This window comes from Microcaecilia unicolor, chromosome 3, assembly GCF_901765095.1.
Source record: "Microcaecilia unicolor chromosome 3, aMicUni1.1, whole genome shotgun sequence".
In the NCBI taxonomy this organism is placed as follows: Eukaryota; Metazoa; Chordata; class Amphibia; order Gymnophiona; family Siphonopidae; genus Microcaecilia; species Microcaecilia unicolor.
Window position 1 is genome coordinate 264,510,362 of NC_044033.1, and position 22,860 is coordinate 264,533,221.

At 46.6% G+C, this 22,860-nt stretch overlaps 1 protein-coding gene across 1 annotated transcript in view; it reads right to left on the minus strand.

Moving 5' to 3' along the window:
* The window catches only part of PPIL4 (peptidylprolyl isomerase like 4), a 160,581-nt gene that overhangs the window by 21,891 nt on the left and 115,830 nt on the right, over positions 1-22,860 (minus strand). The window contains exons 9-10 of the mRNA XM_030198052.1: positions 16,954-17,020; positions 2,643-2,754 (exon numbers count right to left, since the gene is read on the minus strand). Coding sequence (XP_030053912.1) covers positions 2,643-2,754; positions 16,954-17,020 — 179 coding nt within the window. The remainder of the gene's footprint in view (positions 1-2,642; positions 2,755-16,953; positions 17,021-22,860) is intronic.

Here is a 22,860-nt window from a genome sequence, read left to right on the forward strand (position 1 = left end):
AAAATCAACTGCTTATTTCTGGGATAAGCAGCATAAAATGTAATGAACTTTTTTGTGATCTTGCCAGGTATTTGTGACCTGGATTGGCCACTGATGGAAACAGGATGCTGGACTTGATGGACCTTTGGTCTGTCCCAGTGTGGCAATTCTTATGTACTTATGACATTTCCTCCAGGAACTTGTCCAAACCTTTTTAAAACCCAGATACACTAACTACTATTACTACATCCTCCGGTAAAGAGCTCCAGAGCTTAACTATTCATTGAGTAAAAAAATATTTCCTCCTATTTGTTTTAAAAGTATTCCATGTAACTTCCTTGAGTGTCCCCTAGTCTTTGTACTTTTGGAACAAGTAAAAAATTGATTTACTTCTACTCGTTCTACACCACTCAGGATTTTGTAGACCACAATAATAGCCGTCTTTTTTTCCAAGCTGAAGAGCCCTAACCTCCTTAGCCTTTTCTCATTCTCCTGCCATTTTCTCCTTCCCACCCTGGAACCCCTACCACTACCTCTATTATCTTTCTCAATGGCCTCCTCTTCTTCTTCTTTTTTTTTTTTTTAAATTATACCTTACAATAATCAGAGTCTCCATTAAACTCATAGTGAAAAGGAAAAAATTGAAATACATATATTAGGAAAAAGATTAATTAAACCACAAAGAAACAAATAACCTTCAACCACAAAAAGGTAATTGATCAAAGATACAAAAAAAAGAGAAAATATATAACAATATAGGGTGTATCCCAACACACTCCTCAGCAAACTCTAAACTCTGGGCGTTTGAGCATGTATCAACTCTTTTGCATTAAGAAAATCTGTTGCTTATGGTAAAAAAAAAAAAAAAAAGAAAAAGAAAAAAAAACATTTTCCCCCTCAAATATCACAAGGAAATTTCAACACAAAGGAGATGCCCAAAGCCAATACCCTTGCCCGAAGAGCAAGAAAGGCCTGACGTCTCAATTGCGTATCTCGAGCTAAATCAGGAAATACAGTGCAATCCGCTTAAGTGCAAGGGTCTGGGACCAAAGAAATGCATACAGTTAACCAGAGCGTGCACTTAACCGTTGTGACCCAAAGAAGCTTAACATCTGATAAACATATGTACAGTACTGTTTATTATTATACGTACAGTATACAGTTTCCGTTAACTGACGTTAGGCTTACTTGAAGTAATCAGTTATAGTCCTCTGTACACTACTGTAAGCTCTTTGAGCAGGGACTGTCTTTCTTCTATGTTTGTGCAGCGCTGCGTACGCCTTGTAGCGCTATAGAAATGCTAAATAGTAGTAGTAGTAGTAGTAGTATTGGGTCTGTGAGTTCCATAGACTACGTCTGCCAGACGGTAAAAACTGTCATAGCACTGACAGGCCTCCAGATACGCCTGCACGGTGTTGAGACTCTCCAGCGCTCCTTTCCCTATTTTCCATTTCTCTTCTTTCCACTTCTCCCTTCCAGCATGCTTCGCCACTTGATTTTCCCTATCCGTAATACTTCATCTGTTCTTAGCTATTACAGATCAGCTGTCCCCAGTGCTCAAGCTTTCCCCTCCACCCCTAACCCTCAATTTACATCCCCTCCCCTCATCTTTCAGCACTTTTTCCCCCTCACCAACTGATGCTCTTCTTTATCCCTTATCACGATGAGTTGAAACTTCTGCTCTGGTTTTGCACAACTCTACCTAAAGCTTTGGTTAGAAATTCACAAGGAAGAATATTTGAAGGCACAGTGGCACCACCATAAGAGTGATCCAATGGAGCTAAAGTATGTGGGGGAAGGGGGGTCTGGAGCCCAATGGTCCAGATACTGGAGGAAGAAAGGAGAGACTGAGAAAGAAAAAGAGAGCACACAAAAGTGTTGGGGTGGGGTGAGATAGTGCTGGAGAGAAAGAGAGCAGGTACGAGGGGTGCTGGACAGGAGAAAATGAAGACATTAATAGAGATGAACTGGCCTGTATGCATCTCCAGTTACACTCCATCTCCTTAGAAAAAGGACCAAAAAGAAGTTACTTTTAGGGCTCTCATAAAGCCTATTGGTCAGAAGTCTGTTGTGCTTCACTTGCCCCTACTTTTTTCTTGCATAAACAGAATGAGGAATTCTATAAGTGCTCCTCAGCTGTGCTCTACAAAGCTCTTTAGATTGTGCTAGGTAAAGCACAACTGCTCTTCCTTTTCCTTAATTTATTTTTCATGGTACATCACACCCATACTTCATATACCTTCATCACCGATTAAAAAAAAATAAAATAAAGAAAACCACATTTTGCATATCTTGTGTAATGTAATATATTGATTGTGTGTATATTAGGGTCATGGATTTTATATACCACTTTTCTGTAGTACAACCAAAGCAGTTTATGTATATTATACGGCGGTACTTACCTGGGGCAATGAAGGGTTAAGTGAGGGTTAGGTTCTGAGAACACTGCAATAAACACTAGGCTACTCCTCCACTGCTGAGAGCTTTGGATCAATGAGCTACAAATGTATTATGTTATATTTTCAACCCCAAGGCAGCTTTTGGATTTATATCAAATACTCAGCCCAACATAAATGTATTGGCTTCCAGCTGTTACAAAGAGAAAGCAAAATACATTAGCAAACAGTGCACAACAAAATTACAGAATCTGAATCAAACAATACCTTTTCCTTTCCATTTCACTTTAGCAACAGACTGGCTAAAATCCACATGTATTCGACGGTCATCTATGAGCACATTGTCCATCTTAAAGTAAGCTTTTTCACAGTCTTCTTCCTAAAATTGATGCCAAAGGAGAAATTAGGTTTTACCTGTTAATTATGTTTCCTTTAGTCCTACAAGACCAGTCCAAAACCTATCTGTTATTCTCCAGCAATCAGCAGATGGGGGAAAAAAAAAAAAAAGAGATAGAAGTCTGTGAGCTCTGCCCTATAAGAGCACTGTGCAATCTTAGGTCTTCAGTATTTCGAATGACAAAGCAATGGAGACCAGGTGTTTACCCTTCATCTGAGTTGTAGAAATAATAGAATATATCTTGACCTATTAAAATGTAACCATTTAATAATTTTTGAGAAATATGGATGCAAAACACACAACTTTGAAAACATAAGAAGAAACAACCTTGAAAATGTAATCTAATACACAGAGCTAGTAGTATTGAGCTGAAACAGTACTGACAGACTCTGGGAGGGTCTCTGAACTTGTCTGATAGGATTACAGGAAAGAAAATTAACAGGTAAGACCTTCCTTATCATCCTTACGAGACCAGTTCAGAACCTATAGGATGTATCAAAGCAGTCATAAGGGTGGGATATCCTTGCCTGAAGAATTCAGACCTAAAAGCAGCTTCCACTCGTACCCCTAACATTCAGCCTATGCTGTCTTGCAAAGGCATGAAGCAATGACCATATCACTGCTTTATAAATGTCCACCAGTACCACTGCATGTAACTTCCCCCAAAAGGGTGTGAGGCCTCTGATAGAATAGCCTCTCAATTCCTGGGGAGGCTGCTTCCCCTTCTGAATACGGGCAGAAGAAATCACTTCTTTGAGCCAATGAGCAACGGTAGCTTTAAAAGCTGCCAAAAAGAATGAGAAACCTACAAAATTCATTGATTACTTCAAGATACTTCAGATTGACTCAACAAACATCAAGTAAATACAATGACCTAAACTCCTCTCACCATTCCTCTTGTGGAAGGAAGAAGTACAAGAACTTGATTTACATGAAAAGAAAATACAACCTTTGGAAGAAAGGAAGGAACTGTTTTGATTGAAACTTCTGCTTCCATGAGGTGAAGGGATCCCTTCATGATAAGACTTCTAATTCAGAAATTCTTTGAACCGATGAGAATAGCTAGCAATAAAACCACCTTGAGAGTGAGGTCTTTCAATGTTGCTCTCCTAAGAGGTTTGAAATATGATAGCTCCAACATCTTAAGCACAAAATTTAGATTTCATTCCGAACAAGGTGCGAATAGGGGGGGGTCTAACACGCAACAAATCTTTGATGAAAAGAACCACATCAGGATAGGCCACTAAGAAGGCTCTCTCCAAATACCAGAAGCAAGATAAAGCAGCAACTTGAATATTTAAGGACTCTAGGGCTAACAAACAATAAAGTCCCTCCTCAAGAAAAGCGAAGTTACTTACCTGTAGCAGGTATTCTCCGAGGACAGCAGGATAATTGTTCTCACTGATAGGGTGATGTCCACGGCAGCCCCAGGTCCGGAAAATCTTCCTAGCAACAGAGTTTGCTAGAGTCTTCGAGCGTGTGGGCGCGCGGCCATCTTCCTGCCCGTCACATGAGAACCCCACTTTAGTCAAGTTATAAAGCAAAACCAAAGAAAGGAACAAATCCAAAGGGGAGGCGGGTGGGTTGGTTAGAACAATCAGCCTGCTGTCCTCGGAGAATACCTGCTACAGGTAAGTAACTTCGCTTTCTCCGAGAACAAGCAGGCTCACTCAAAACAACAAACAGGGTCAATTGGGCCTCGCAACGGCGAGGACATAACAAAAATTGACCTACGAAGAAACACTAACAGAGTGCAGCCTGGAACAGAATAAAAATGGGCCGGGGGGGGGGGGGGGGGGGGTGGAGTTGGATTTTAAACTCCAAACAGATTCTGCAGCACCGACTGCCCAAACCGACTGTCGTGTTGGGTATCCTGCTGAAGGCAGTAATGAGAGGTGAATGTGTGGACTGATGACCACGTCGCAGCCTTGTAAATCTCTTCAATAGTGGCTGACTTCAAGTGGGCCACTGATGCTGCCATGGCTCTAACACTATGAGCCGTGACATGACCCTCAAGAGTCAGCCCAGCTTGGGCATAAGTGAAGGAGATACAATCTGCTAGCCAATTTGAAATGGTGCGTTTCCCGACAGCGACTCCCTTCCTGCTGGGATCAAAAGAAACAAACATTTGGGCAGACTGAAGGGGCTTGTCCGCTCCACATAGAAGGCCAATGCTCTCTTGCAGTCCAATGTGTGCAACTGACGTTCAGCAGGGTGGGTATGAGGATGAGGAAAAAATGTTGGCAAAACAATTGACTGGTTCAGACGGAACTCCGACACTACCTTTGGCAAAAATTTAGGGTGGGTGCGGAGGACTACTCTGTTACGATGAAATTTAGTATATGGAGCATGAGCTACCATGGCTTGGAGCTCACTGACTCTACGAGCTGAAGTAACAGCCACCAAGAAAATGACCTTCCAGGTCAAATACTTCAGGTGGCAGGAATTCAGTGGCTCAAAAGGAGGTTTCATCAGCTGGGTGAGAACAACGTTGAGATCCCATGACACTGTAGGAGGCTTTGACAAAAGCAAACCTCTCATGACGCGAACAACTAAAGGCTATCCAGAGATAGGCTTACCTTCCACATGATAATGATAAGCACTAATAGCACTAAGATGAACTCTTACTGAGTTGGTCTTAAGACCAGACTCTGACAAGTGCAGAAGGTATTCAAGCAGGGTCTGTGTAGGACAAGAGCGAGGATCTAGCGCCTTGCTGTCACACCAGACAGCAAACCTCCTCCATTTAAAAGAGTAACACCTCTTCGTGGAATCTTTCCTGGAAGCAAGACTCGGGAGACACCCTCAGAAAGACCCAAGGAAGCGAAGTCTATGCTCTCAACATCCAGGCCGTAAGAGTCAGAGACTGGAGGTTGGGATGCAGAAGTGCCCCCTCGTTCTGAGTGATGAGGGTTGGAAAACACTCCAATCTCTATGGTTCCTTGGAGGACAACTCCAGAAGAAGAGGGAACCAAATCTGACACGGCCAGAAGGGAGCAATGAGAATCATGGTTCCGCAGTCTTGCTTGAGTTTCAGCAAAGTCTTCCCCACCAAAGGTATGAGAGGATATGCATACAGGAGGCCCTTCCCCCAATGAAGGAGAAAGGCATCTGATGCAAGTCTGCCATGGGCCTGAAGTCTGGAACAGAACTGAGGGACCTTGTGATTGATCCGAGTGGCAAAGAGATCCACCAAGGGGGTGCCCCACGCTTGGAATATCTTGTGTACCACTCTCGAGTTGAGACATCACTCGTGAGGTTGCATTATCCTGCTCAACCTGTCGGCCAGACTGTTGTTTACGCCTGCCAGATATGTGGCTTGGAGAAACATACCATACCGGCGAGCCCAAAGCCACATCTGGACGGCTTCCTGACACAGGGGGCAAGATCCAGTGCCCCCCTGCTTGTTGATGTAGTACATGGCAACCTGATTGTCTGTCTGAATTTGAATAATTTGACAGGACAGCCAATCTCTGAAAGCCTTTAGAGCGTTCCAGACCACTCGCAACTCCAGGAGATTGATCTGAAGACCTAATTCCTGGAGGGATCAAGCTCCTTGAGTGTGAAGCCTATCGACATGGGGACCCGAGGAGGGATGCAACCTTTGTCAGCACTTTTTGAAGCTGAGGAATTTGAAAGGGACGTCCCAAGGTCAAATTGGATTGAATCGTCCACCAACACAGGGAACTGTGAAAATTGGTAGACAGCTGGATCACATCCTCCAGATTCCGTGCAGCTTGATACCACTGGGAAGCTAGGGTTCATTGAGCTGATCTCATGTGAAGACAGGCCATGGGAGTCACATGAACTGTGGAGGCCATATGGCCTAGAAATCTCAACATCTGCCGAGCTGTGATCTGCTGAGAAGCTCTGGCCAAGGAAACTAGGGACAGAAGATTGTCTGCCCTCGCCTTGGGGAGATAGGCATAAGCTGTCTGTGAATCCAGCAGAGCCCCTATGAATTCTAGTCTCTGAACTGGAAGACGATGGGACTTGGGGTAATTTATCACAAACCCTAGCAGCTCCAGTAGTTGAGTAGTCACCTGCATGGACTGAAGAGCCCCTGCCTCCGAGGTGTTCTTCACCAGCCAATCGTTGAGATAAGGGAAGACATGCACTTCCAGTCTGCGTAGCGACGCTGCAACAACTGCCAGGCATTAGGTAAATACCCTGGGCGCAGCAGCGAGCCCAAAGAGCAGCACACAGTATTGGAAGTGCTGCGTTCCCAGACAGAATCGAAGATACTTCCGATGAGCTGGAAGTATCGGGATGTGTTTGTAAGCATCCTTTAAGTCCAGAGAGCATAGCCAATCGTTTTCCTGAATCATGGGAAGAAGGGTACCCAGGGAAAGCATCCTGAACTTTTCTCGCACCAGATATTTGTTCAGGGCCCTTAAGTCTCGGATGAGACGCATCCCCCCTGTTTTCTTTTGCACAAGAAAGTACCTGGAATAGAATCCCAGCCCTTCCTGCCCCGGTGGCACGGGCTCGACCGCACTGGCGCTGAGAAGGGCGGAGAGTTCCTCTGCAAGTACCTGCCTGTGCTGGAAGCTGAAAGACTGAACTCCTGGTGGGCAATTTGGAGGTTTGGATATCAAATTGAGGGAGTATCCTAGCAGGACTATTTGAAGAACCCACCGATCGGAGGTTACAAGAGGCCACCTTTGGTGAAAAAATTTTAACCTCCCTCTGACCGGTAGATCGCCTGGCACGGACACTTTGATGTTGGCTATGCTCGCCCGGAGCCAGTCAAAGCCCGTCCCTTGTTTTTGCTAGGGAGCTGCAGGGGCCTGTTGAGGCGCACGCTGTTGACGCGAACGAGCGCACTGGGGCTTTGCCTGAGTAGGCTGTCGGGAAGGAGGATTGTACCTACGCTTATTGTAAGTATAGGGAGCATTCCTCCTTCCCCCGTAAAAACTTCTACCTGATGAGGTAGATGCTGAAGGTGCCCGGTGGGAGAGTTTGTCGAGGGCAGTTTCCGCTGGTGGAGCTGCTCTACCACCTGCTCGACCTTCTCACCAAAAATATTATTCCCCCCCGGCAAGGAGCATCTGCAATCCGCTGCTGGACTCGATTCTCCAGGTCAGAGGCACGCAGCCATGAGTCTGCGCATACCCTGAGCAGCGGCCCTGGATGCAACATCAAAAGAACCGTAAGCACCCCTGGACAGTAATTTACGACACGCCTTCAGCTGCCTGACCACCTCCTGAAAAGGCTTGGCCTGCTCCGATGGGAGCTTATCGACCAAGTCCGCCAGTTGCCTCACATTATTCCACAAGTGGATGCTCGTGTAGAGCTGGTATGACTGAATTTTGGACACGAGCATAGAGGAATGATAGGCCTTCCTCCCAAAAGAGTCCAGAGTTCTAGATTCCCGCCGGGGGCGCCAAAGCGTAATCCCTAGAACTCTTGGCTCTCTTGAGAGCGGAATCCACAACCCCAGAGTCATGAGGTAAATGGGTCTTCATCAACTCCGGGTCCCCGTGAATCCGATACTGGGACTCAATCTTGTTGGGAATGGTGGGATTAGATAATGGTTTCGTCCAGTTCGTCAGCAATGTCTGCTTGAGGACAACTCCTTAGGTGGTGAAGGATAGTCCAGGACCTCGAACATCTTGGCCCTGGGCTCATCCTCAGTTACCACAGGGAAGGGAATGGCCGTAGACATTTCCCGGACAAAGAAAGAGAAAGACAAACTCTCTGGGGGAGAAAGCTTTCTCTCTGGCGAAGGAGTAGGATCAGAAGGGAGACCACAAGACTCCTCATCAGAGAAATATCTTGGGTCCTCCTCTGCCTCCCACAAGGCCTCTCCCTCGGTATCGGACACTAGCTCTCTGACTGCGGTCCAAAGCCGGGCCCGTCTCAACGCCGAGGAACCATGTCCTCGATGGCGATGCCGAGAAGTAGACTCCCGCACCAGCGGCGATGAAGCTCCTTCCATCGGTGTCGACGGGGAGTCAACTTGGGTGACAGCCGAGGCTGCAAGCGTCGCCGGCGTCGCAGACCTCACCATGGGTGGGGAGCCAGCCGCCGCATCTATCATCAGTACCGACGGCGCAAGCACCACCGGTACCGGAACAGACGGTTGCAGCAGCCCTTCCACAATCCCTGGAAGAATAGCTCGGAGGCGCTCGTCAAGAGTGTCTGTTGAGAAAGGCTGTGAGATCGGTGTAGGAGTCGAAGCCAGACTATGTCTAGGGCGAGGAGGCGGTACTGGGCTGTCCGGGGACCGGCGCATCGACACCTCTTGGGAGGAGGGTGAGCGGTCTTCCCGGCGTCGACGCTTCACAGGTGCCAAATCCTTTGACGCCTCGGAGCTCTCGGTACCGTAACGAGAAGAAGACCGGTGACGGTGCTTCTTAGCCTTCGCTCGAGGCACGTCATCGGCACCCCTCGGTACCGACGAGGAGGACGTGGAATCCACACGCCTCCTCGGGGTCGGGTCCGAAAGAGGTCGGCCCCGATGGGCCTGCACCGCAGGGGCCCTCGAGGCAGGTGGAGACCCACTCGATGGCTCACTGCTGCCAGCGTGAGATGGTCCCTGGACAGCCATTACCTGCGCTCCTGACGTTGATGCTTTCTCCGGTGCCGACATTGACACCGCCGACGTCGAAGTACCGGGCAAAGCTCCAAACAAACGTTCCTGCTGAGCTTGCCTCGATGCCTGTGTCCGTTTTTAAGGCGGAGACACAACTTACATGCATCTGGGCGATGGTCAGGCCCAAGGCACTGGATACACCACGCGTGGGGATCGGTACCTGAGATTGCCTGGTTGCATCGAGTGCACTTCTTGAAGCCGCTGGCGATCCTCGATGTTATGGACGGAAAAATAGCGGCGGCGAAATCAAAATTCTCGATTGTGCCTAATTATAAGCAGAAAAAGGGAGAAAAAAAAACGCACGGGAAGCCAAAAAGGCCACGCTCGATCATAAACTGAAACTTAGACGGGAAAAAAGGAACTTTTTTTTTTAAACAGAAAAGAAACGAACAGCTGAAAGCCGCTCAAAAACACTCGCGAAAAGACGCAAACACACGAAAACTCTCTCCTGAGGCAACAGAGCGACAGAAAAACAGCCGACTTTAACTGCGGGGAAAAAAAAGAGACTAAAGTGGGGTTCTTGCGCAACGGGCAGGAAGATGGTCGCGCATGCACGGTCGCACGCTCAAAGACTCTAGCAAACTCTGTTGCTAGGAAGATTTTCAGGACCTGGGGCTGCCGTGGACGTCACCCTATCAGTGAGAACAAGCAGCCTGCTTGTCCTCAGAGAATACTAAAAACAAGAAATCTTTGCAACAAAAGGAGATACTGCTCTATCAGCACACCAAGATTCACTCGCCAGACTCTTGCAAACACTGTGGAGGTGGAATGTTTTCTGGACTGAAGTAGAGTGGTTATCACTTCTTCCCAATATCCTCTGCATCTTAGTGATGGCCTCTCAAGAGTCAAGCTGTAAGATAGAAGAGAGCCAGATCTCATATGATCACTGGTCCCCGAAGAAGGTAGCCCCTCTACTGGGTAAGTCACAGGCTAATTGACCTGGAGACAAATCAGACCACTCTGTACAATCTACTTGACCTTGGAGTTGTGGAACCGCTCCAGAAGATGAACGGGGGATTGGAAGATATTCCAGTAATTTTATTGTACCTTAAAAAGAAAGCTCTTTTTGTCCAATTCTAGATTTCAAAGCCATGAATTGCACCTTGCAAATGCTGCAAATCAGAATGGAGACCCTAAGATCCATAATGGCGGCCACATGGCCCAGAGAATTTTAATGTTCTTAGATCTCAAGGAGGCTTGTAGTCATATTTCAATTTGGCCACTGCATCAAAGATCCTTGATGTTTGCAATTCTGAAATAGAATTTTCAGTTTCAAGCAATGCACTTTGGGTTGGCAATGGAACCCAGGACACTTTCCAAAGTGATGGTTGTGGTAGCAGTCTTTATCTGCCGAGAGAGAATCAGAGCTATTTGGATGACTGGCTGATTCAGGCCAGTATAGAGAAAGAATCAAAGAAGTGACAACCACAGTCTTGCTGCTCCTTCAGTCTCTGGCCTGGGTGTCAATCTATGCAAAAGCAGGCCAATTCCTTCTCAGGAAAAATGGCAAAACCCAGAAATATGTTTAAAAAAAAAGACTTAAGAACAGTTATACATAAAAATACTTAAAATCGACCTCCCCTGTAAGCTGCATGAGGGGTAACAATCACATAAAAGCAATCCAAATAAGTAGTTCTTTGTCACTTCAAAAGATATTTCCAATTCAAATAGCTATCTTCTAAAAAAAGAAATCACACACACACACAAAAAAAAAACCAATCACCACAGGTTAATTCAACAGGTCTCCTGGGCCAGTCCTGAGTATTAGAATCACTGGTTGGGGTGAGATGAGATCCTTTGAAGTACCTAGTCTAGCACTGGAAGCAGGGAAAACAAATAAGAGTTCTTCTAGTGGCCAAGGCTGTAACACATCCAGACCATCAGATCCTTGTTCTTTCCATCAGTGAAGAAGTGTGGAAACTTGGCATTGTTCTAGGTTGCCATGAGATCCAGTGGTGATCTGCCCCAGTAGCTTGTTATGAACGTCAAGGCTGCAGAAGAGAGTTCTCACTCTCCTGAATCTAAAGAGTGCCTGCTGGGAAAATCCACTTAGATATTCTGTACTCCAGCAATATGCATCACCAACAGAGTCAACAGGTGCTGCCATGCCATGCCAGTAAGAAACTTGCCTCTCAGACCATGGCCACACTTCTGGTGCATCCCTGTTTGTTGATGTAAACTACTGTAGTTGTGCTGTTGGAGAACACTCTCACTGCCTTGGACTGAACCACAGGGAAGGTAGTCTGGAGTGCCAGCCAAGCTACTTTAAGTTCCAGACAGTTGATGGACCAAGATGCCTTGGTCTGAATTCACATATCCTGCACCACCTGGTCTTGGCAGTGAGCTACCCAGCCAATTAATTAAACTGGTGTGCACTGTAAGCACTAACCAGTTGGGGTGCTCCAGCGCCAAAGACATCATCTAGAAGATACTGCTACCGCTATGCCCCTTGCAGACGTTCTAAGAAAATCATAGAGGGCATCCTCCACATAAGTCATACATCTCTCCAAATTGATCACATCCAAGGAATCCTCCACTTCATCCCCTTGAGCCAGTCCTCAACCCTGCTGGACTCAATGAAGGCAAGCCTAGACACGCAGACACTGCCCACTGCCACCTAAAGACCAAGAGCTGAAATATCAAACACTTACTCAAGCAAGGTCTCTATCTCGAGATCTTGTATGTCTTTCAGAGCAGAGCTCCCTTCTATTGGGATAGTAGTCTTTTTATAGTAACCATTGCTACCAAAGCATCTACCCCAGGCTGTTTCAAGCTTTTCCTTCTCCTCAGAAAGTAAAAGGTAAAGTTTAACCTTGGCCACTCTTAGGCCTGATTCTGGAGTATCCCCAGACTACAAGAAAAGGAGCTTAAATGGCTTGATGTATTGGGAAGACTTTCTAGTCCCTTCAAGGATGGGGTTCCCCTGAAGGACTAGGGTCAAAGAAATGCTTAAAGCCTCCAGAGTTTTGGTAATTACTGCCAGGAGTGTTCTCTCTGGAAAAGATGAACCCCCTTACCTCCGACTCCTTATAGTCCAGCTTGTGCTCTCAGATCCTCAAAACTTGCTTATCACTCCTATCCATTGTCAGATCACTCACGAACAAAAAACTCAATTTTCTCAGTACAAGGTCCTCACCTCTGGAATGCTCTGCATAATTTTCTATGCTCCAAAACTTCTCGATACCTTTAAAACATATCTTTTTACAGATGCCTATGATAATTGATGCAGTAGTCCTGCGAGTTCTGATATTCTATGGAGCTTCATTCGCCCCTCACATGTCATTCCCTACCCGCTATCCTATTATTTTAATTTTGCCCCCCTCGCCCGCTCACTTTCCTTGTTCATCTTTTTCCTATCACTTTCCTCTCTTCTTTTCATTTTTTTTAGTTCGCTCTTTCTTCTCTCTGTTTATTAGATTATAAGCTGCCATAATGGTATCCCGAGGACGGGATAGGAAATTCTAAATAAACTTGGAAACATGAACCACTGAAGGATTGTCTCCTTCTTCTACAGAAAGTTGTCCACTGTCCAGCTCTGTCAGAGAGCCTATTTTTGCCCCCAATTATCCACTGAGACAGCTGATTGGGACTCACAATATCCAGAGCCTACAGGCATTATCGCTTTGACGCAGAGGCCCTGCTCCCCCACCTCACCGCCTCTATAGAGTGTGAGGGGGGAGTCTCCAGTTATTGAACTCTGAGAGCACTTAAAAAAAAAAAAAAAGATGTCTTATGGAAGAGTAAAACAAACTAGAGAAAATGGAATCCCCACCCCAGGGACTCCACAGAGTCTCCAGAAGGTCCCAAAAGATTTATTTTTATTATTGATTTAGATTTTGCTCACACCTTTTTCAGTAGTAGCTCAAGGTGAGTTATAATCAGGTACTCTGGATATTTCTTGGTCCCAGGAGGGCTCACAATCTAAGTTTGTACCTGAGGAAATGGAGGGTTAAGTGACTTGCCCAAGATCACAAAGAGCAGCAGTGGGATTTGAACCGGTCACCTCTGGATTGCAAGACCGGTGCTCTAACCACTAGGCCACTCCTACATTACACTTGGACCTATATCCAGCTAATACCATAAAGCTCTAAATGGGTTACATATTTCAAGAAAGCCAGAACATACTCCTGAAAAATAATAATACACTCAGTAACCAACTGGATAAATTTCCTAAATAAAATAGTTTTCACATTTCTCCTAAAGGAGAGGTACGGTTGGGCGATAGTAAGTTTCCCAAGCATATCTCTCCATAGACCAGCAGCCTGAAAAGATCTGCAGAAACTGCCTCAGGTTCTATGAACCTATCTGAAAAACCCAAATTCTCAGTCTAAAGGCTAAGCCCCTCATCCAGAGACGATGTGCCAGAAACTGCTTCAGAGGAGCCATGAGGTATAATGGCAGCCCTTCCTGCAGTTTCTATTTGAGAATAAAGGGAGTGACTGGCTACTGAGTAGCACTTTTCATCCTGCCCAGAAATACTTCTTTTGCTGTTCACCTGCACCCTTCCCCCCCCCCCCCCCAAAAAAAAAAAAAAAAAAAAAAAATCAAAAATAACAGAAGGCTTGCTGTGAAAAGAGATTGCATTCGCCAGTAGCACAAGAATATAAGTGTTGCCATACTGGGACAGACCCCGAAGGTCCATGAAGCCTAGTATCTTGTTTCCAACAGAGGCCAATTCAGGTCACAAGTACCTGGCAAGATCCCAAAACAGTACAATACATTTTATGCTGCTTATCCTACAAATAAGCAGTGGAGTTTCCTCAACTTCATCTTAATAATGCCTTATAGACTTTTCTTTTAGGAAGTTATCCAAACCATTTTTAAACTCTGCTAAGCTAACTGCTTTTACCACATTCTCTGGCAACAAATTCCAGAGTTTAATTACACACTGAGTGAAGAAATATTTTCTATGATTTGTTTTGAATTTACTACTTAATAGCTTCATTATGTGCCCTCCCCCCACCATACCAGCCCTCACAATGGGAGCAGTTTTGGTGCACTTGGCTGAAGCTTCCATCAGACACAGTAGCTGCAAGTTTCCTCAGGCACCCGAGGCATGAGAAAAATCATGCCTAGTGCTGCAGCCCAATGCACCTTAAAACAAAGAAATTGCTCTACATTTCAGAAACATAAACATCTGTCTCAGCTCCCTTGGGACCAACTAACTTAGGAGGGACCCCCCCTTTCCAGAGGTCCTCGAATGAGCCTCCCCCCCCCCCCCCCCGGCTTGTCTACTGGCAGGTCAGCAATAAAACTCCTACCAGAGAACAAGAGGTCCATCTTTTGTTTTTAGAATTCTGTGCTCTGTGTCTCATATAAAAATTTTTTTTCCCTTTCTTGACCCAGAAAAAGGAAAAATGCCTAAAGAAACAAGGGGGGGGGGGGCACTCCTCCGAGATATCCCCTCTGCTTTACTTGATTTTTAAAAAATTAAGCTCAAGCCCACAAAGAAAGTACCCCCAACTCAACGGGGTCCCATCTCTCCGACTGGCCCAGGAGCTTCCCTCAATGACCAGTCAATCTGCTGAGGACAGAAGGCCTAAGGCAGCACGATGCCCTTATAGGGCAGAGCTCACAGGCTTTTGGTCTTTCTTTCCATCTGGGTGGCGGACATAACACACAAGTTTTAGGCAGGTCTGGAAAGGAAGATAAGGAAACATCCTTTAGTAGAAACTCTAACACTGATTTATTTTTTAAAAATGACAATGGGTTGCCACATCCAGAATAATGATTGAAAAGCCCAAATTTGTCTTACATGACAGTGTTTAATTGGTCCAGCAGAAGAGGCCCATGAAAAATTATAGGCTGAGACAGCAGTCTTATATATGTTCCAAGACCAAGATGCAGTGCTTTTTTTGTGCCGGTACGGCATACCGGCACCTTCCCCCCCCCGCCCCACCAGCGAGTCCTGTACCCTTCCTCTCACTCCCCTACTTACTACTATGTTGGACTCGGCAGTGCGAACAGTGCAGGAAGTGATTGAGAGAGGCTGGCAGCGTCGGAGCTTCTCTCTGCGAGTCCTGCCTACATTGTTTCAACTTCCTGTTTCCACATAGGTGGGACTCACAGAGGGAAGCTCAGACGCTGCCAGTCTCTCTCAATCGCTACACTGTTCGCGCTGCTGAGTCCAACACGGAAGCTTTTCTGTCGCTTCGCTAGCAGGCAGTGGAGAAGGAAGGAGGACGGGCTGGGGGAAGAAGAATCGCTGGACATGGATGGGAGGGCAGGGCAGGGGAGAGAGAATTGCTGGACATGGATGGGAGGACAGGGGGCAGAGAAGAATCGCTGGACTTGGATGGGAGGGGAGGACAGGGGGCAGAGAAGAATCGCTGGACTTGGATGGGAGGGGAGGACAGGGGGCAGAGAAGAATCGCTGGACATGGATGGCAGAGGAGGACAAGGACAGGGAGCAGAGAAGAATTCGTGGACATGGATGGCAGGAGAGGACAGGGGGCAGAGAAGAATCGCTGGACATGGATGGCAGGGGAGGACAGGGGGCAGAGAAGAATCGCTGGACATGGATGGCAGAGGAGGACAAGGACAGGGAGCAGAGAAGAATTCGTGGACATGGATGGCAGGAGAGGACAGGGGGCAGAGAAGAATCGCTGGACATGGATGGCAGGGGAGGACAGGGGGCAGAGAAGAATTGCTGAACATGGATGGGAGGGGAGGTCAGGGAAGAGAGGAGAATCGTTGGAAATGGGAGGGGAAGGCAGGGGAGAGAGGAGACATGCTGGACATGGATGGAGGGGAGGGAAGAGAGGAAGGAGATGCACATGGATGGGAGGGCAGAGAAGAGAGGAGAAATGCTGGAAATGGATGGAGAGGAGAGCAGGAGATAAAGGAGAATTGCTGGACATGGATGGATGGAGGAGTTGGCGGGGAGAGAGGAGAAATGCTCTTGTGCAACCCACGTATGCTTTGTCAAGCTTGGGTTTGGCTGCATAACGCACACGCTTTCATTCGAGTCCTTCTGAAGTTTCAATATTTTTAATGAGGTCACGTAGCTTTGCTTCATTTCCAAGCCAACTGTTGTTCTGATTCTGAAATGTTTAAGTCCTCCGCTATTTTAGCTTGCGACTCTCCTTTGATTACTCTATCCACAGCCAATAATTTTTCGTCGACTGAGTAGCAGTGCTTGCGTTTCTTTAAATCCATACTGAACATAAAATATTCTGTATAAAGCAGACAGAAATACATCTTACCTCTGTCACACTTGGCCTGGAAAGGATGTTGTAGCATTAATTTTATGATTTTGGGAGACAGGTTATTACCGTGTATAAAGTGATCAGGCGCTTTAATGGTGCATGTACTAAAGGTGCTCCACTGTATCACATTAATGTAGACACACACTATCCATGTCCCTACTTTTTACATGTATAAGCAGCTGAACAATTTTATAAAAGCCCTTTTCCCAACAGGCTTTAAATGTAGAAAAAGCTTTAGAAAATCACTCCCTCTATATACATATAAAGTTGGGTTCCACATTAGAAATTACCAATCTGAAAAGGATGACCATTGCAGAAAGAATGAAATCTAGTTTCTTCCTTATAAACATCCAGTTTACTTGGATCTTAACATACCTTTTCAAATTCAATGAAAGCATAGCAAAGAGATTCTCCAGTCTTCCAGTCACGGATAATTTCACAGCTGAAAAGTAAGGATAAGAGGCCAAGTCACTATCATTTTCACAGTAGATTTTCCTGTTATCCTCAATGTAAGGCTTTTCTGCCTCTCTCTCTCTGAACTCTTCCAAAATGGTACTCTGGCACTGAAATTCAGACCCAAGGTCCGTAATCTTCTACAGCTGCTTGATAGAGATAATATTTTGGCGGCAGAATTCACTATGTGACAGTTCGTTATATATGCCATCAAATAAAAGCAAAGGGTTTACAGTATCTAAGGAGCAGATGTAGTAAGAAGCACTAATATTAGTGCACCATTTTACTTATGATTATTTTTAACCCATAAAAAAGGCGTGTTAAAGCAGTGCTTCTCAACCCTCTCCTCAAGGTACACCTAGCCATCAGTGTTTTCAGGATTACCACAATGACTATGCTTGACAGAGATTTGCATATAATGGAAAAATCAGTGCATGTAAATCTCTCACACGCATATTAACCGCTAGGCTACTCCTCCACTCTTCATTGTGGTAATCCTGAAAATCCAACTGGCTGGGTGTGCATGAAGGAGAGGATTTTTCATTTATTTGTTGCATTTGTACCCCAAATTTTCCCACCTATTTGCAGGCTCAATGTGGCTTACATAGTACCGTAAGGTGTTTGCCAAATCCGGTAGAGACCAGATACAAGGTTATGTTGTGTTCGAATAAGGTAGATGTATTCCAAACTCCATTAGGGTCGAAAGGAGGAAGGTTGTATATTGTCCAGTACGGTCTTTGGTTTAGTTGTGTGGTCAGATGTGGGGATTTACGTTGGATCTGTATTGTAGGCCGTTTTGAAGAGGTTGGTTTTTAGTGATTTTAGGTGGTCGTGGATTGTTTTCACAGCTTTTGGGACTGCGTTCCATATTTGTGCGCTTATATAGGAGAAACTTGATGCATAGGTTGTTTTGTATTTGAGTCCTTTGCAAGTTGGGTAGTGAAGGTTTAGGTATGTGCGAGATGATCTGGATCTGTTTCTGGTTGGTAGGTCTATGAGGTCTATCATGTATCCTGGCACTACACTGTAGATAATTTTGTGGACAAGGGTGCAGATCTTGAAGGTAATCCGTTCTTTGATTGGAAGCCAGTGTAGCTTTTCTCGGAGGGGTTTGTCACTTTCAAAACGTGTTTTACCAAATATCAGCCTGGCCGCTGTATTTTGGGCGGTCTAGAGTTTTTTTGTCAGTTGTTCTTTACAACCCGCGTAGATTCCGTTGCAATAGTCTGCATGGCTTAGAACCATTGATTGTATTAGGTTTCGAAATATTTTCCTCGGGAAGAAAGGTTTTACGCGTTTGAGTTTCCACATTGAGTAGAACATTTTTTTTGTTATGGAGTTTATGTGGCTCTCAAGAGTGAGGTTGCAGTCGATTGTGACGCCCAATATTTTGAGGCTGTCTGAGATAGGGAGGGTGTGTTCTGAGGTGGTTGTGGTTTTGTTCTTGTGTTTTTTCAGTGTTCAGTTTCAATTGGAATGAGTTAGCCCATGAGTCCATGGTGTCCAGACCTGCTTTGATTTCATTGGTTATTTCTGACAAGTCATGTCTGAAGGGAATGTAGATTGTAACATTATCTGCATAGATGGATTGAGGCCTTGATTGGGATCATCAATATGTCGAAGAGTGTTGGTGACAGTGGTGATCCTTGAGGCAGACTGCTTTCCACGGTGATATGTTTGTATTTCATTTAACTTGGTATGTTCTGGAAGTTAGAAAACCCTTGATCCAATTGAGTATATTACCATCAATCCCGAAGTGGGCAAGGAGTCTTATTAGTATATTGTGGTTTACCATGTCGAATGCGCTCGACATATCGAATTGGAGAAGTATGCTTTTACCTGTAGCTATTTCCTGCTTGAATTTGGCCAGAAGAGTGACTAGGACGGTTTCAGTACTATGGTGGGAACGGAATCCTGATTGTGAGTCGTGTAGTATTGAGAATTTGTCCATGTAATCGGTAAGCTGTTGGTCACCAAGCTCTCCATCAATTTGACTACTAGTGGGATAGATGCAACTGGGCGGTAGTTGGTGAGATCATTTGTGTTTTTCTTGGTGTCTTTTGGAAATGGGGTGAGAAGGATGTTGCCATATTCCTCGGGGAAGTGACCTTGTTGAAGCATGAAGTTTAGGTGGGATGTGAGGTCTGCTATGAGAAGAACTGTGCTAAAGAATATGCAAATCCCATTTAAATGAAGGGCTTAGTGATTATTCTCCAATGCAGGGAGGTTCATTAGGACCCTAAAGGTTTAACTTGTGTTTTTAAGTGTCTGAAATTTACTCCATTTCTGTGAGAGTAGTTAAAAGTAACTCATATTTCTGGGGCTAATATCAGTCTGTGGTGTTGTGGCAGCATGGTCCTAGGCCTGAAGTTCCTGGATACTTTGTGATCTACTAGTAAAGAACCTATTTTTAAATGTATGGGAGAAATCCTGTAATGACCAAATTCAGCTCTATATACTTATTCATAATCTTGTGTACTAGGGGTTCTCAACCCAGACTTCAGGACACACCCAGCCAGTCAGGTTTTCAGGATATCCACAATGAGTATGCATGAGATACTTTGGCATAGAATGGAGGTGGTGCATTGAAATTTCTCTCATATATATTCTTTCTGGGTACCCTGAAGACCTGACTGGCTGGGTGTGTCCTAAGAACTGGGCAGAGAACGCCTGATGTAAGCGAATGCTACATACCTGTAGAAGGTATTCTCCGAGGACAGCAGGCTGATTGTTCTCACTGATGGGTGACGTCCACGGCAGCCCCTCCAATCGGAATCTTCACTAGCAAAGTCCTTTGCTAGCCCTCGCGCGCCCGCGCGCACCGCGCATGCGCGGCCGTCTTCCCGCCCGAAACCGGCTCGAGCCGGCCAGTCCAGTAAGTAGCAAGACAAACTCTTAAGGGAAGACACAACTCCAAAGGGGAGGCGGGCGGGTTTGTGAGAACAATCAGCCTGCTGTCCTCGGAGAATACCTTCTACAGGTATGTAGCATTCGCTTTCTCCGAGGACAAGCAGGCTGCTTGTTCTCACTGATGGGGTATCCCTAGCCCCCAGGCTCACTCAAAACAACAACCATGGTCAATTGGGCCTCGCAACGGCGAGGACATAACAGAAATTGACCTAAAAAAATTTACCAACTAACTGAGAGTGTAGCCTGGAACAGAACAAACAGGGCCCTCGGGGGGTGGAGTTGGATCCTAAAGCCCAAACAGGTTCTGAAGAACTGACTGCCCGAACCGACTGTCGCGTCGGGTATCCTGCTGCAGGCAGTAATGGGATGTGAATGTGTGGACAGAAGCCCACGTCGCAGCTTTGCAAATTTCTTCAATGGAGGCTGACTTCAAGTGGGCTACCGACGCAGCCATGGCTCTAACATTATGAGCCGTGACATGACCCTCAAGAGCCAGCCCCGCCTGGGCGTAAGTGAAGGAAATGCAATCTGCTAGCCAATTGGATATGGTGCGTTTCCCTACAGCCACTCCCCTCCTATTGGGATCAAAAGAAACAACAATTGGGCGGACTGTCTGTGGGGCTGTGTCCGCTCCAGGTAGAAGGCCAATGCTCTCTTGCAGTCCAATGTGTGCAGCTGACGTTCAGCAGGGCAGGAATGAGGACGGGGAAAGAATGTTGGCAAGACAATTGACTGGTTCAGATGGAACTCCGACACGACCTTTGGCAGGAACTTAGGGTGAGTACGGAGGACTACTCTGTTATGATGAAATTTGGTGTAAGGGGCCTGGGCTACCAGGGCCTGAAGCTCACTGACTCTACGAGCTGAAGTAACTGCCACCAAGAAAATGACCTTCCAGGTCAAGTACTTCAGATGGCAGGAATTCAGTGGCTCAAAAGGAGGTTTCATCAGCTGGGTGAGAACGACATTGAGATCCCATGACACTGTAGGAGGCTTGACAGGGGGCTTTGACAAAAGCAAACCTCTCATGAAGCGAACAACTAAAGGCTGTCCTGAGATCGGCTTACCTTCCACTTGGTAATGGTATGCACTGATTGCACTAAGATGAACCCTTACGGAGTTGGTCTTAAGACCAGACTCAGACAAGTGCAGAAGGTATTCAAGCAGGGTCTGTGTAGGACAAGAGCGAGGATCTAGGGCCTTGCTGTCACACCAGACGGCAAACCTCCTCCAATGAAAGAAGTAACTTCTCTTAGTGGAGTCTTTCCTGGAAGCAAGCAAGATACGGGAGACACCCTCTGGCAGACCCAAAGAGGCAAAATCTACGCCCTCAACATCCAGGCCGTGAGAGCCAGGGACCGGAGGTTGGGATGCAGAAGAGCCCCTTCGTCCTGCGTGATGAGGGTCGGAAAACACTCCAATCTCCACGGTTCTTCGGAGGATAACTCCAGAAGAAGAGGGAACCAGATCTGACGCGGCCAAAAAGGAGCAATCAGGATCATGGTGCCTCGGTCTTGCTTGAGTTTCAACAAAGTCTTCCCCACCAGAGGAATGGGAGGATAAGCATACAGCAGGCCCTCCCCCCAATCGAGGAGGAAGGCATCCGACGCCAGTCTGCCGGTGGCCTGAAGCCTGGAACAGAACTGAGGGACTTTGTGGTTTGCTCGAGATGCGAAGAGATCCACCAAGGGGGTGCCCCACGCTTGGAAGATCTGGCGCACCACTCGGGAGCTGAGCGACCACTCGTGAGGTTGCATAATCCTGCTCAACCTGTCGGCCAGACTGTTGTTTACGCCTGCCAGATATGTGGCTTGGAGCACCATGCCGTACCGGCGAGCCCAGGTCCACATGCTGACGGCTTCCTGACACAGGGGGCGAGATCCGGTGCCCCCCTGCTTGTTTACATAGTACATGGCAACCTGGTTGTCTGTCTGAATTTGAATAATTTGGTGGGACAGCCGATCTCTGAAAGCCTTCAGAGCGTTCCAGATCGCTCGTAACTCCAGAAGATTGATCTGTAGATCGCGTTCTTGGAGGGACCAGCTTCCTTGGGTGTGAAGCCCATCGACATGAGCTCCCCATCCCAGGAGAGACGCATCCGTGGTCAGCACTTTTTGTGGCTGAGGAATTTGGAAGGGACGTCCCAGAGTCAAATTGGTCCAAATCGTCCACCAATACAGGGATTCGAGAAAACTCGTGGACAGGTGGATCACGTCCTCTAGACCTCCAGCGGCCTGATACCACTGGGAGGCTAGGGTCCATTGAGCAGATCTCATGTGAAGGCGGGCCATGGGAGTCACGTGAACTGTGGAGGCCATATGGCCCAGCAATCTCAACATCTGCCGAGCTGTGATCTGCTGGGACGCCCGCACCCGGGAGACGAGGGACAACAAGTTGTTGGCTCTCGTCTCTGGGAGATAGGCGCGAGCCGTCCGAGAATCCAGCAGGGCTCCTATGAATTCGAGGTTCTGCACTGGAAGAAGATGGGACTTTGGGTAATTTATCACAAACCCCAGTAGCTCCAGAAGGCGAATAGTCATCTGCATGGACTGCAGGGCTCCTGCCTCGGACGTGTTCTTTACCAGCCAATCGTCGAGATATGGGAACACGTGTACTCCCAGCCTGCGAAGTGCCGCTGCTACCACAGCTAGGCACTTTGTGAACACCCTGGGCGCAGAGGCGAGCCCAAAGGGTAGCACACAGTACTGGAAGTGGCATGTGCCCAACTGAAATCGCAGATACTGTCTGTGAGCTGGCAGTATCGGGATATGTGTGTAGGCATCCTTCAAGTCCAGAGAGCATAGCCAATCGTTTTGCTGAATCATGGGGAGAAGGGTGCCCAGGGAAAGCATCCTGAACTTTTCTTTTACGAGATATTTGTTCAGGGCCCTTAGGTCTAGGATGGGACGCATCCCCCCT